General features: G+C 34.7%; 1 protein-coding gene across 1 annotated transcript in view; it reads right to left on the reverse strand.

Moving 5' to 3' along the window:
* SPIRE1 (spire type actin nucleation factor 1) overlaps positions 1-14271 on the reverse strand; it is a 28324-nt gene extending 14053 nt beyond the window's left edge. The window contains exons 1-9 of the mRNA XM_029284286.1: positions 14038-14271; positions 9822-9947; positions 7813-7893; positions 7088-7252; positions 6243-6329; positions 5127-5256; positions 2738-2907; positions 1504-1594; positions 1149-1291 (exon numbers count right to left, since the gene is read on the reverse strand). Coding sequence (XP_029140119.1) covers positions 1149-1291; positions 1504-1594; positions 2738-2907; positions 5127-5256; positions 6243-6329; positions 7088-7252; positions 7813-7893; positions 9822-9947; positions 14038-14160 — 1116 coding nt within the window. The 5' untranslated portion in view covers positions 14161-14271. The remainder of the gene's footprint in view (positions 1-1148; positions 1292-1503; positions 1595-2737; positions 2908-5126; positions 5257-6242; positions 6330-7087; positions 7253-7812; positions 7894-9821; positions 9948-14037) is intronic.
* Positions 14272-14483: the final 212 nt, after the last annotated feature.

Here is a 14483-nt window from a genome sequence, read left to right on the forward strand (position 1 = left end):
ATATTGTAGGACCATTTAAGAAAAAATGCATGATAGGCAAACAACTTTTAAATTATATGATTTCTTTAAACTAAGATGAGCACATCTATTAGAAATTCCAGATATCTCAGAAATGATAAAGACTTTTTCTGAAATTGGGTCTCCACAAAAAGCAATTTTATATAGTATATATGAACAATTGCTACACATTTTTTTATATTTCTAACTGTCTGCATGGCTATACTTCAAACAATTTTCACATGTACAAACTTATTATTCTACTAAAGCTATTTCTTGGAAAATAATTGCTTTTGTTCTGTACTCTGCATATTGAACTGACAAATGAGTTTAAGATAATCTAGGATCAGAAAGTGAATTCACGTTAGAATCATATGTCAAAATGCATTTAATTTCTTGATAAAGCAGCTCTGATCTATAAATTAGTGGAGGAATGCAAATTAACTTCAGTATGCTGAAAAATTGTCTTCCAAATCAGAACCTCTTGAGCCAAAGCAGAATAAGAAGTCATGTTATTAAAATCAAATGCACCCCTCTTCCTAAACCTGAATTCTTTCACTCTTTTATCAATTTTAAGAATTCTTTTAACAAAAAAATGGACCTCTTATAAAATACAAGGATTTGGCATTCTGCCAGCTCCTAAAACAGGCATTTTATTCCTTTTGACAATTGTATTTTATTGGAAACTACTTTCAGATAAAGTCACCTAACTGAATGTGCTGTATTTTCTTTTGATCCTTAAATAGATTCAATAATACTATATGACTACGTCGCATTCTAAGCTCTTTAAATATGAGAAAAACTTGTCATATTAAAAATATGCAAAAACATCAGCCAAAAAATTCATTTTCATATTTTTTTTCTATATTTTCATATAGAAGACATTTTACATGGAGATATATTAATTTTGTTAGCAAGTTTATATAAGAGCATCAGTAATTAGGCACAACATTCAAATCCAGAATTTAAAAGTTCAGAGTTATTTCATTGTAGATCTTACTTTAAACTTACAGGAAAGAAAATTCAAGAGCTGTTCCAAGGTTTCACAATTTTGAGCTAATGATTCATCACAGCATATTCTTCCCTCAGTGCTGGAACCACTATGTTTGATTCTGCAACCAATGCCAAATTTGATCTACTACAATACTTACAAGTGATCTGGAGCTCTGTTTTGTGGGGGGCAAGAACTGCCGTACGTTGGTTGGTGTTTCCTTCTCAATGGAATGTCGTCTCTGAGGTGGTTGTCTCCTTTCTGGCTGTGGTGTGGATGATATTGGCAAGAATTTTGGAGGCACTGTAAATTTGATAAGGATGAATTAGGTTCAAATTTTGTAAATTAATATTTTAACAGTACCTGTAATGATGTTATACAACTAGAATGAAAGTAGCATTGTATCATATATCATATCATATCATTATACACACACAAATCTCTATTAATCCATCATGTTTAAAATGTTTCTACTGTTTCAGGAAATCTTATTTGTTTTGAGCATTTTTACTCACCCTTTTTTCCAGATATGGTCTCCAGAAACACCTCTTCCATCTGGGAGGGAGAAACACTACCACTACTGGCTGATTTGTGTATAGACTCCTCCTGGAAATAATAAAATATGGCAATCAGTTGTCTCCCTTCTCCTTAATTGGGAAGCAATATAAACAATATGCAGGAAAATACAGCATAATGTTTAACGATGCAGGATATAGAACTATATAAGATTACCTAGTCATATTAATGAAAATCTTCTAGAAAATAAAATATCACTGTTTCTTCAAACAGCAGAAAATGTTATAGAGGCCATATAATAGGCTGACAGCTACTGTATAAGCTTCTTGTCCATATGTGCAAGCTTTATAAACTAAAAGCAATTCAATGGTGCACTATAGATATCAATAGTACTTATGTTAAAGGAGCATTCATACTGGGATTCTGTACAAGCCAAGGGTGAAGTGAGAGCAAAGTAGACCCAACTCAATGTAAAATGTTACCCACATCAGGAACATGACCTAATCCAAAGTTATTTATTTCATATAGATGGTTTTTCTAACATTTGCTAGCCAGAACTGGATAGTGACACACAGACTGAATCTGCATTTGACATCACAAAACATGCAGCTTTTGCAGTCTAATTTTGATTTTAATCTTAACAGTAGTCATTAGGATGAATTGCATAAAACCACATTTTGTTCAAAATGATTTCAACACTACTTTTATCAAATGTACTATACAACATTTTAAGCAATGTGACCAATAAAAGCAGTAAATGGAAATGAACCAATTACAGGTAGTCCTCGACTTATGATTGTAATTTAGCCTGGAATTACACCCTGATTTTATGATCATTTTTGCAGTGATCATTAAGCAAATGTGGCAATCGTTAACTGAATGCACCGGTTGTTAAGTGAACATGGTGTTGATTAAGTGAGTCTATTGTCCACAATGGGTGTTTTTTGCCAGAAACCAGAAGTAAATGTTATTTTCCGGCAAAAAAAAATTAAAATGAGGTCATAAATTGAGGTCATGTGAGTGCAGGATATGGCAAATGATTATAAATGCAGACTGGGTGCCAAGCACCCAAAATATAATCACTTGACCGAAGTGAAACTTCAAATCTGGGTTGTAAGTAGTTTTGGGGAGGTCCATCATAACTTGAATGATTACTAAGTGACCGATTGTAAGTCAAGGATTACCTGTAAAAACCTAAAAACTGAAGGGATGCATTGTTGCTATACATCTTACCTCTGAATCTGAGCTATCCAGTTCAGCCAAAGTGGGAGCTTTCAAAAGTCTCTTCCGCTGCACTGTTAATTTCGTTGTACCTAGGCCATTTTTCTTTGCTTTGGATTCCAAGCTGCCATTCGCTATACAGCTTTCTAATAGGCTTTGGGAGGCTGCTGATGTGGGTACATCTAGAAAAAGCAGAAAAGGAGCATGAATAAGCACTGCTACTGTGGTATTTATCTTTTCTCCTAAAAATTACAATTATGTAAATGCTATACCAGTGTTGCCTATATACTTTGATATAAAAATATATATATGGGAAAACATACAGGTAGTCTTTGGTTAACGATGGCGATTGGGACAGGGATTTACATCATTAACTAATGTGGTCATAAAATGTGGGGTCATATGACTGTATTGTTTAACAACAACAATCCTGGCATCATTGCCATCAGTAAGCAAAGACCTCCTTGCAATTTCCTGCCAGCATTAAAAAAACCAAGTCAGTGAGGAAGCCAGCAGGAAGTTTCAAGTCCCAGGCAGTTTGAAAGCAGGACAGCAGGCAGGTAAGTGGCTGCTGATAGGCTGGAGAGGCTGTGTGAATGGCCATCAAGTTGTGGTGAGAATGCAAATGGGGCTTCGGGTGCTTGCTGCCAGGCAGGGGAGGATGCGTAGATGGCTGGTAAGGCACAACATGAGGACGGCATGGTTGAGGGTGGCTGCTACTGGGTCGGATAGACTTACCAGAGTGACTTGCAGCCTTGTCTGCTGGCTTCCACATTAATATTGCTTGTGTGAAGCTGACAGGGAAGTCGGAAACGGTGATCAGGTAACTGCGGAATGCTACAACTGTTGTGTGACCCTGTTGCCAAGCATCCACATTGCAAGCATGCTGGGACAGCCAGAACTCTGAAGACTGATCATAATTTCCACTAATTCAGTACTGTCATAACTTTGAACGATTTCTCTACCAGTGGTTGATAACCAAGGATTACCACATTTGAATATGTATCAATATTGAGTTAGCACAGTGTATTTTCTATTGCAAATTGATACTAATATAATACATTTGATGTTTGAAATAGTCTTGCCTACATTTTTGAGCAATGGTTTATAGATTTAAAAAACTGAATCAAAGAACTTCTGCTATAGTAACAGTATACACGAAATATCCAGGGAAGCATAATAGCTTTTATATGGGAATTCAGACAACTTCAGCTAGTCCAAAATGCGGCCGCGCGGGCGGTGTTGGGAGGGACTCGTCGCTCCCATATAACACCGCTGCTGCGCGAGCTGCATTGGCTGCCTGTGGCCTTCCGGGTGCGCTTCAAGGTGTTGACCATCATCTTTAAAGCGCTCCATGGCATCGGACCCGGATACCTTCGAGACCGCCTCCTGCCGCAGATTACCTCCCNCAGCTTGCAGGACTGGCCTAGGGAAATTTTTAGAGGGGGTTTTAATTATATTTTAATTAGATCATAGTTAAATATTTCCTTTTAATTAATTTTAATCCTGTAATTGTTATCTGTGTATTTTTTAATCGATTGTTAGCCGCCCTGAGTCCGCAAGGAGAAGGGCGGGATATAAATTTAATAAAATAAATAAATAAATAAAATAAACTTGAGTCATTGGATGAAGTAGCTTCATTTTGTTATTTGCTGAAAGTTATTATCTATTTTTACCTGATTTCTGATAAATCAGGCAAAAGGAGCACTAAGTATATTGTCTCTTCCTTAGAAATTTGATTACAAACAATTAGCAATTCTGCTTTATTGCATTTTTGCTTGTGGAACTGAAAGGGGAGGCATATGATTTCTGTAGGTGATCTTATGTAATCCTAACTCTTATTGGGCGGAAAGCTTTTAACTCTAGAGGTTCCATAAAAAGATAACAGAATTGGCATGAAGGCTTTACTAATCCATCGCCAATTCCCTCTTTCAAAATGAGATATAAGCTTAAAGCTTGCATGCAAATTAATTTTTAAAATTTAAATTAGCTACTTTTGTTTATTTTAGTAGAAAATATAAGTCCCTTCAAAGTGTTCATATTTTAATTTTATCTATTTCACTATATTTTTGTTTGTACAGCCAGCAACAGAGATTAATCAATCAGGCACTTGAAATGGCTAACATATTTTAGAAATGAAGAGTGACTTGGTTAACACATCTTGGAAAAGTTTTCTCTAAGTTGACCTTGATTCCTAGAGGCTACATTGCATATGCACACAATTTTCTTGATAATTTAATAGCCTTCTTTTGAGGGAAGGGGCTATTTTTCATCTTCCAGTCCAACCTATACCTACTGGTATTTTGGGGAGATTTGTCATCCAAGGACAAATGACCCATGTTCCACTCAGTTCCTGAGCCCAGAGAGATGAACCAGGTTTCATCAAAATCCAAGTACTCACCTAGCCTGCTACGCCTGACCTCATCAGGTGAAACAGGTTTTAGTTTTCTTTCAGATTTTATTTCTTCCAGAATTCTTTCATGGAGGCTACGTGGCCGTGGTGGAGTTGGCTTCAGTTTTCTTGCAGATGCCTGGAAAGAATAACATATCTCAAAAAAAAAAATAATACTGGCAATGCTTAAGAGACGTTCATCAAGATACACAGCTTTACCTGAATTAAGTGTCCATTGAAATAAGATAATAAGGTAAATTTCTAAGCTACAATTTAAAAATAATAGATTGCTTGCCTACAATATAACTATGGTTTTTCAAGTGATAATTGCATATTCACTTTAATAGATTATAACTCTTCTTCAGCCTAAACAATGTCTTAAATATATTACATTTTAAATGGGGAAAAACACATTTAGCCACTGCATGTGCAATAGAAGAGATTTTCTGGCTATCTGCTTAATACCTTGAATTGATGTCAAAAAGTTCTTTCTTGCAAACCAAAGAAGAGACATGAGAGAGATGGAGGGAAGGTCATATCAATGCACAGATGACCACTCAAAGAACCACAGTTATGAATAATCAGCTTGTTCACCTTTGTGGTGGAGGTTTTAAGAAGAGACTGGACAACCATTTGTCTGAAATGGTTTCAGGGTTTCCTGCTTGAGCAGGAGGTTGGATTAGAAGACCTCCAAGGTCTCTTTCAATTCTGTTACTCTGTTATTCTGATATATCTGATTTATCCGAATGGGAACACACACACATAAACAAAATCACACTTTCAGATAAGGGACAGATCTTCATGTCAGAATAGATAACAAAACCAATAGGCTAAGAGAAATATCAGCTGTAGCGGAGATGACTGATATGACTGATATGAAACAGTAAAAATACATAAGATTTTATTTCAAAATAATTCCTCTATTGTGTATTTTATATAAATGCATTTGAAGGATGCCAATGCTACAAAATATAAGAAAAAAAGCTGTGTTTCCTGTATTTTAGAGAAGACTGGGAGAGGCAGTGGAAGAAAGCTGAATATGAAGTAGTTAAAGCAAAACAATATAGAAAATCTCTTATTTTCATTAACTTTGTCCCCCCCCCCCCTTTCCATTGTATTACATACAGGATTTAATGGAGGTCGAGACCGGATAAAGTCCAAGATAATTTCATGGGCACTCTTTTTTAATCGTGGAGGGATATCCCCATTGACCTAAAAGAGAGAAAGAAAAATATCTATTATTTTACTTGCACATCAGTATTATGTAGTCAAAAGGGCAATGAATTCTAAAAAATCATAATTGTGGTGATTACTGAAATGGAGTCGATTGACCACCAGGAGGCAGGCACTATGTAACCAGTTTTATATTATCTGAAACCTGTAAAATATAGCTAGCCAGATGTTATTCTATAGGGTTCAAAAGGTCTTCGGGAATTGAATTAATGGACCTTTGCACTTTAGATTACTATATAAAGCATTAGCTTTAGGAGTTATCCTGATCCTATGCTCAATGATCACAGGAAGAGATACCTAGAAGCTATCGAAATTTCTTAGTAAATGATTTATAATGTTTATATATACAATGAAACAAAATGAACTTCAATTTTATAAACTAGTGTTCCAGCTGAACAGTTTGGTAATTTTTATTAAATCCATATGATATGATACAAAAATCTATGCATCTAGTTTTTATCCGCCTAAAGAAATAAGGTCCTTGTTTCTTCCAAATAGTAGATCCTATAACATAGTAACATTTATTGAAGTTGAGGTGATTTTCAAAATAGCTTGTAAAATTAGCTAAGATTCTATTATTCTAAGGGCAAAAATTAAACAAAACAATATAAAACCCCTCCAGAAGGCATTAGTTTTTCAAATTAACTAAAATAGTTTGCTTTTTTCTCCTTTTTGGTAGTCCTAACATAATTTAAGGCTATGTAAAAAATGATAAAATTGATTTTGACAGAGCTTACCATAACCTTTCTTAAAGTGTAGCGCTTGGATCGAATATCATCCATCAACATTTCATATGGAGTGAGCTGATATTCTATGGGAAGAGGATTGTACTGACGTTCTTGAACTTTCTTAAGTTTTACACCATTTCGCAAATCTCTCATAACCTGAACCCAAAACTGGGCCTGAAATAGTTAAGAATAAAAAGTTAATATATATAACAAAGTTTGTATTATTGTATTTTAAGCTCTACTAAATTTAAATACTTATAGGTAAATACTCGTCATAGCTTCTACATGTATCATGAAGCAAAATGGTGCTTCAGTTTTAAAAGTTAGGGTTTACTTTATTGAATATTGCAACAATTATCTTTTTCCAACTAATTTCCATATATTATTCCATTTTAGATAACACAGTTCCAAATATTTCTTTGTAAGCATGTATGCAGGATAGGAAAGGTTATAAACAAGCAAGCAGTTAATTACATTGTCAGATAACCAAATAATCAGTTGCATGTCTTGAAATTAATAGAGCATCTAGAGTCATGTTTAACTTCAATAACAATAAATTCTTTATTATTTACTTTATAGAGGAAAAAAATGTAATATTAGCCATGATTTTATATATAGATTTTTATATGTGCTTCTTTGTATATATTTGATATAAATGTTTGATATAGATTGTGTTGTCTGGCTATAAGTTTGTAATATAAAGCCGTTACTTTATGAAAAAAAAGTTATCTTACCCAATCAGCAGTTTTTAATTCATCAAGGTCAGTGCTAGATTCTTTATTTCCTTTGTCCATTTCCTGTATTTTCTTTAAATTCTATCAATTAAAAGAAAAAAATATTTGTTTACAATAAGTTCGGTGAAGATACAGCCCTACAGCCCCTGCTGAACTATAGCTACTGTATTAATTCTACCCAGCATGGTCATTGGTAAAGGATATTATGCATTATAATTTAGCAACACCTGAAACAACATCAGCACTGTCAGATAAACTCACATTTAAAGAGATTATAATTATCACGTTTATTTTGGCATTTGTCACTTCCATACAATATTTTGTAATGAACACAATAAAATGAAGATAGTAACACAGGGGTGTCAAACTCGCAACTTCACGTGACATGTTGCGAGTATCGTGACTTTTTCCCCATTGCCAGCAATGGGGTTGGCGCAGTTTCGGCATGATGCATCCAGCCCTTGGGCCGGCAGTTTGACACTCCTGTAGTAACACATTGATATGAAGGATATAGTGAGAGTGATGAAGGAACAAGAAGGTGAGAAGTGAAAAGCTGCAGGTAGCCTTGAGGAGTGGAGGTAAGTAGAGAGAGGATGTTTACTAGAAATAATGTAATAGGTATATAAGTACTGGCAGATGGAAGCAGAAGTTCTAGGTGGGAGATGGGGCTGGAAACTTAGAAGTTGGCATGAGGAGAAAGAGATAACGGTTGTGAAGACCAGAAGAAAATATGATGGGAGCCATTTGATGAGCACTGGGAATTTATGGCCAATACAGGTAGTCCTCGACTTACAATGGTTCACTTAGCGACCATTCAAAGTTACATCACTGAAAAAAGTGAGTTATGACCATTTTTTACACTTATGACCGTTGTAGCATCCCCATGATCATGTGATTTACATTCAGATGCTTGACAACTGACTCACATTTATGACAGTTGCAGTGTCCCGTGGTCATGTGATTACCTTTTGCAATCTTCTGACAAGCAAAGTCATTGGGGAAACCAGATTCACTTAACAACAGTGTTACTAATTTAACAAATGTAGCAAGAAAAGTCGTAAAAGGGGAAAAACTCACTTAACAAATTTTTCACTTAGCAACATAAATTTTGGGCTCGTTGTGGTCGTAACGTCAGGACTACCTGCATATCTTTCTGGCCCTTCACTCTCATTAAAAGAATCAGCTGTCTAGATTGCTGAAGAACTATAATCTCAGGATGATGCTATTAAATGCCAGGTTTATCTGTCACAAGGCCATCCTCATCTAGGCTTCAATTATAGAGAGAGTAAATCTGGCATGGGAGGGAAAGGGAATTTCCTCCTGAGTGAGATGTGTCCACTTCATTTTCAGGTGCTACATCAGTGTTTTTCCAAGACAGAGAAGAGGTGGCACTAGTCTTTTGGGAGATTCTGATGGTAGCTGATACTGTTTGTATTTTTTTAAAAAGTCTAAAAATACAAAACAAAATCCTAGGTAATCAATGGTACACAAAGTTTAATAAATATAATATTTGATTATTTTTATACTTCATGCTCAACATATATTAATCTTCTTTCAAGTCACAAAATGAATTTATATTAAATATATACATTTAAAAACTAAAATCCAAAAAAATATGGTAGTAGTGAAAGAACCCAGTACCAATATTGACAGATTTATGTTATAATTATATGGTGCCCCTGAAATCAAAATAATTATGACAAATGTAATTCACCTGACTGGCTTTACTGAGTCTGTTATAAACATGAAAAAGCCTAAAACCAATCAATTCTTCTGTTTAAATATTTCAAAACTTTTAATTATATTCTGTTCATTATTTCTAGTACATTAGATATGATTTATAATGCTCATAAAGTGAACTCCTGAGTGAATGGGCAAGATAACTGAGGAAAATAGAAGCACAGTATTTGTAATTACAAAAACAATTGTTTTAGAGTATTAATACTAAAGAACAGAAATATATGACATTTTTAAAAGCCAAATAACTAAGTGATTTGTACATTGCTTACCTCTCTAGCACTTTTAATTTTGGCTAAGAATGTGTACAACTCCATTGTTTCAGCAAATAGTGCGCGACATACTGCTTGATAGTGATTTGGTGCATCTGATTGGGTTGGCAGATGGGCAGCGCAAAGCTATGCAAAAAGGTTACAAAAGCATAATGAGTTTTGTTTTACAGAAAAAATACAAATGTTTCATTTATAATTTAAATATCAGAGAAACGTAATTTTATTTTCAATATCACAAAATATTTTAAACCATATTTGAATTATTCTGCTACCCAAGAAAATAAAAAAAACAAATGTTGTTTAACCACACATCATCTAGCAATATCTAGAGTTTTTTGCCCAAGAATATATGCATTAATAAAACCAGTTCATCTAGAATAAATCCTAACAAAACTAAAAAAAACCCTCCATAATTATACCGAAAGCTTGGCAAAGTGAGAATTGCAATAGGAAAAATAAAATAAAACAAGAGGAGGATTATTTCTTTTTTAGATACATATGGCTCAATATGAACTTAACAATATGAACTTTACTTCTCTAGGTACATATGGATCAATGTGTACTTTAACTGCTCCATGGTCAGTATCAGCTCAAGATTTTCATCAAGTTATAAAGCTCGCCAGATTTGTTCTTCACTGTACATTGTTTGCAATTAGTTCCAGATCTTCACTTAATTAAGACATGCTTTAAAGCAGGGGTGAGCAATTAATTTTCCCAATGGGCCACATGAAAAACTGGGACTGTTGTTGCTTGCCATGAAGTCTCAGCTGTCTTAGTAAGTGCCATCAAGCATTTGTTTGCCCAGTTGCCTCCACTCCCAATTTCCAGTGGCAATCTTTTGGACCCAACTGTCCTGGGCACAGAAGTACCTGCTGTTTTTGCTTTTTTTAAAAAAATGGAAAGCAGGTGACCAAGGCAGTGAGGTGCTTCTGCGTCAGCCATGGCAGCTGGGCACAAAAGGCAAAAGATCTGGAAGAGAAGGCAACTGGGAGAACAAACACTTGCTGGGCCAACCTGATGTGGCTGATGCTTCTTAAAGCGTGGCAAGTAGACCCAAAATTGAGTGGTTCTGAAGCTGTTTTCTGGCCCACAGGAGAAGATGGCTAAAAGGCAAAGACGGGAAGAGACAGAAGGACAGGGGGAGTTGGAAGCAGTCTTTACTTTACTAAGGCTGGAGGCTGGAGGGATCAAGTAACCTGCAGATTTTTGGTTAGCTACCTGTAACGAGGATTGCCATCATAGGTTGGTGTGGTCATGTGGTATCTCGCTTTACAATATTACTGACTTATAACAGAAAGATCCAACTTTCCCCAGCAGAAAGTTAAATACTACCTATAAAATGCTATAGTGTAATATGGTACAGTATAGTATTGCTTTCTTCAATAAGCCAGAAAACAAAAAACAAACCTGAATTTAAAATGGCATCTGCCAAGAAAGATTAGCCTGAAAAATATAATACACAGATATTCAGGCACTGTGTAGTGTTTAGGTATTCAGTGTTCCACAATAAAAAATGAAAAAGTGCTTCAGTTCACATGTGGGGGCGAGCATAGTGCCTATTTGCAAACATTTTCTTATTACACAAGATGGAGAAAAAAGTGGCTTTTCAAACAGGTCTTTAGATTTTTTTATTTTTTAAGAATTTTATCATTACTTTATCTGAGTATATTTTTGCAAACCATCAAAGCTTTCCAAACTCATTACAAATACAGACATCTTCTACTACAAACAATAATGGTTTAAATTCTCTTACAGAGAAAATAGGCGTGATTTGAGCAAACAAGAAAGCAAATTATAATTGTTCTTAAAGTTAAACTTTTGCAAGTGCATTTGTGTCATTGTGCTAGGAAGAAGTTTGCAGTCCAGATTTTTGCATAAATATGGAACTGATGGTTGATTGCTGAACACAGTAGATGCAGCATATGATGAAAATAAACCATCTGTCAGAAAGGAATGCTTAGTGAATGGTTGAAAGTTGGGTAGGGATGGGGGAGAGTGTCTCCTTGGTTGTTTAATATATTTGTGAAATGTGTTTGAATATTAGTAGCTCGGGATGGCAGCTGGGCTGTAGGTTTGATCTCCGAACTTGGCGATTTGGCTGCACACATTTCGTCTCCATTCGGGGGGGACATCTTCAGTGTGCTTTGAAGATGTCCCCCCCCCCAAATGGAGATGAAACATTTGCAGCCAAATCGCCAAGCTCGGAGATCAAACAGCCCCCTAATATATTTGTGGATAAAAGCATAAGGAATATTTGTGGTACACATAAGGAATATTTGCACATGATGCTGTGTTACTGGTTAAGACAATGCTTCATCAATTTTTCCCTTCATTGTCCAAAACTACTTATCATAAAGTATTTTACGTAATGTAGGTAAAGCCTTTTAAGTCAATTTAAATGTCTCTGTTGTGATTGGATAATGGGGTTGTGTGTCATTACTTAAAGTAAAATCATTTTACCCAAGTCTGAGTAATTTACCCAGGTTAAGAACTTGAATGATTTTGTATAATGTCATGAGGTATGATCAGACAATCAACTTATCAAAGACAAAGAGTTATATGATGAAAGTTGTATGATGAAAAATAGAGAAAGTAGACGAATATGTGTAGCTTGGTTGAATGTTTAGCAAAGATGGGAAAAAGAAAGGAGAAATTCTAAAATGTGCAAATGTTGATCAAAAGGTTATAAGTAATATGTGATCTGTAATGAATAATGAATATTAAAATGGCTACGTGTAACTGTGCTGCAGTATTAGGTATGCTAGAAGAAACATTTAAAAAGTTGAATGTGGTGAGAACTGTATACCTAAGTATGAATAGTAAAACATGAAGAGCAACTTGTGACTTTCTCATAAATGGGCATATTTTATTTTTTCTAATTGTGGCACAGCCATATAGACATCTATATCACATGAACCCAAATTCTATGTGCTGTAACCTATGGTATAATACCGTAGAAGGTTGTTTTGATCAGGTGAAAGTGGACATTTCTTTACCAAATCTTCTCCTACATAGACATGCATTGGATAGCATATAACCAGGTAGATCTCAATAAGCTAAGCAGGATTTTATCTCTTTGATATTAGTCTATTGAACAGCCTTTAAAGTTGAAAGAAATGTCCAAGGAGAAGGCAATAGAAAATCACGCCTACATTATAGGTAGTCTTTGACTTATGATCATAATGGTGCCTGGACATTCTGTTGTAAGTCATGACGGTTATAAATCGAGGTACCCATGTGATTGGGCCAGATTTTATTACTTTTTTTGTAGCAGTTGTTAAATGAACACTGTGGTCATTAAACAAATGCCAAAGTTGTTAAATGGATCAATATATTCTTATTGGCTTTTTTTGCAGGTGCCAGACAAAGAGGTCAGAAACTGGCAAACAATGTCAAAAATTGTAAATATGGGTTCATGGAATGCTGCAATTGGCTACAAAACTGAGCTGGTTGTGCCTGAAATGCAGTCATTGACTATGATGAGGTGTGCAGCTGTCAAACACTGGAACCAAGTTGTAAGTAGCTTAGAGAGGGGGTGTTGTCGTAACTTCAAATAGTTGCCAAGCAACTGATCATTAAGTGTGGAAGAAAGTCACCAAGAATCAATGTTCACTCAAAGGCTATTTTAATAACTATCTAGAGATAGTAACTACTTAAGATGTGAATATTGTATTTTGAAGAAAACTTTCATGCTGAATTAAAAGGTAAATTTACAATGCTAAATAAATACGTTTAAATAAAGGACTATTTACAGAAAAATACTTTTTATATAACCAACTTTGCATATTGCAAAAAAATTTAAATTTTAATCTGACTGAGATAAACAGATCTCTCTGGTATGTGTTTATATGAAAATGGAATGTGCTAAGAATGTGTGGGTTGTAGAAGAATATTACATCAATGCAGTGATGAAATTCCCAAGAAGCTTTGCATTGGTATGACTGTAGTAGAAGACAATAGACTCTTGAAAACTGAAATGCAGTAAAAACAGAAACAAAAAAACAGGTTTGTGCTAAGTCATATATCAGATGAAAACAATATTTTAAATTAGAATATACTGTCAGGGTCAACCAGGTTAACACTATAATATCTAGGTCAACTCTAATATTCTTTATTAGACAACCACAATGTCAGTGCTCTATCTAAACATAAAAGATGTTGTTTACTTTAACTGTTTCTTAAATATCAACATTGGATAATTAGATTAAAACTATACCTTCATGACATCTCTATAAGACTGTATAACTTCAATATTGCCTTGATGTTCATCATCTATGACTTCATCCAGAGCTTCATAGCCTTCATCTTTGGTCGCATCTGCCTCCACTGTGTTAGTCATATGATCAATCAGTTGCTCCAAGGGAGGGCTGAGCTCTCGCTCTTCATTCTCTTTCAAGCCATAATCCAGTGCTTTATAAATAATAATTCCTAGTGATTCTATAACCTGAAAAGGGATTGTATCAGGTTTTAGATAGGCATTTTGCAACTTCTATCTTATTTAAGTTATAGTCCAAAATATCTGAAAAGCAAAATACTAGTTTATATTAAATCAATAGTTAAATAAGAAAAAAAAATCTCTTACCATATTAATATTATATAGGGAAAAAACATAATAATTACAATATAATCCAGATGTTAACTAATGAATTTCTAATATGCAGC

This window comes from Protobothrops mucrosquamatus, unplaced genomic scaffold, assembly GCF_001527695.2.
Source record: "Protobothrops mucrosquamatus isolate PMUCROS unplaced genomic scaffold, P.Mucros_1.0 scaffold491, whole genome shotgun sequence".
Lineage (NCBI taxonomy): Eukaryota > Metazoa > Chordata > Lepidosauria > Squamata > Viperidae > Protobothrops > Protobothrops mucrosquamatus.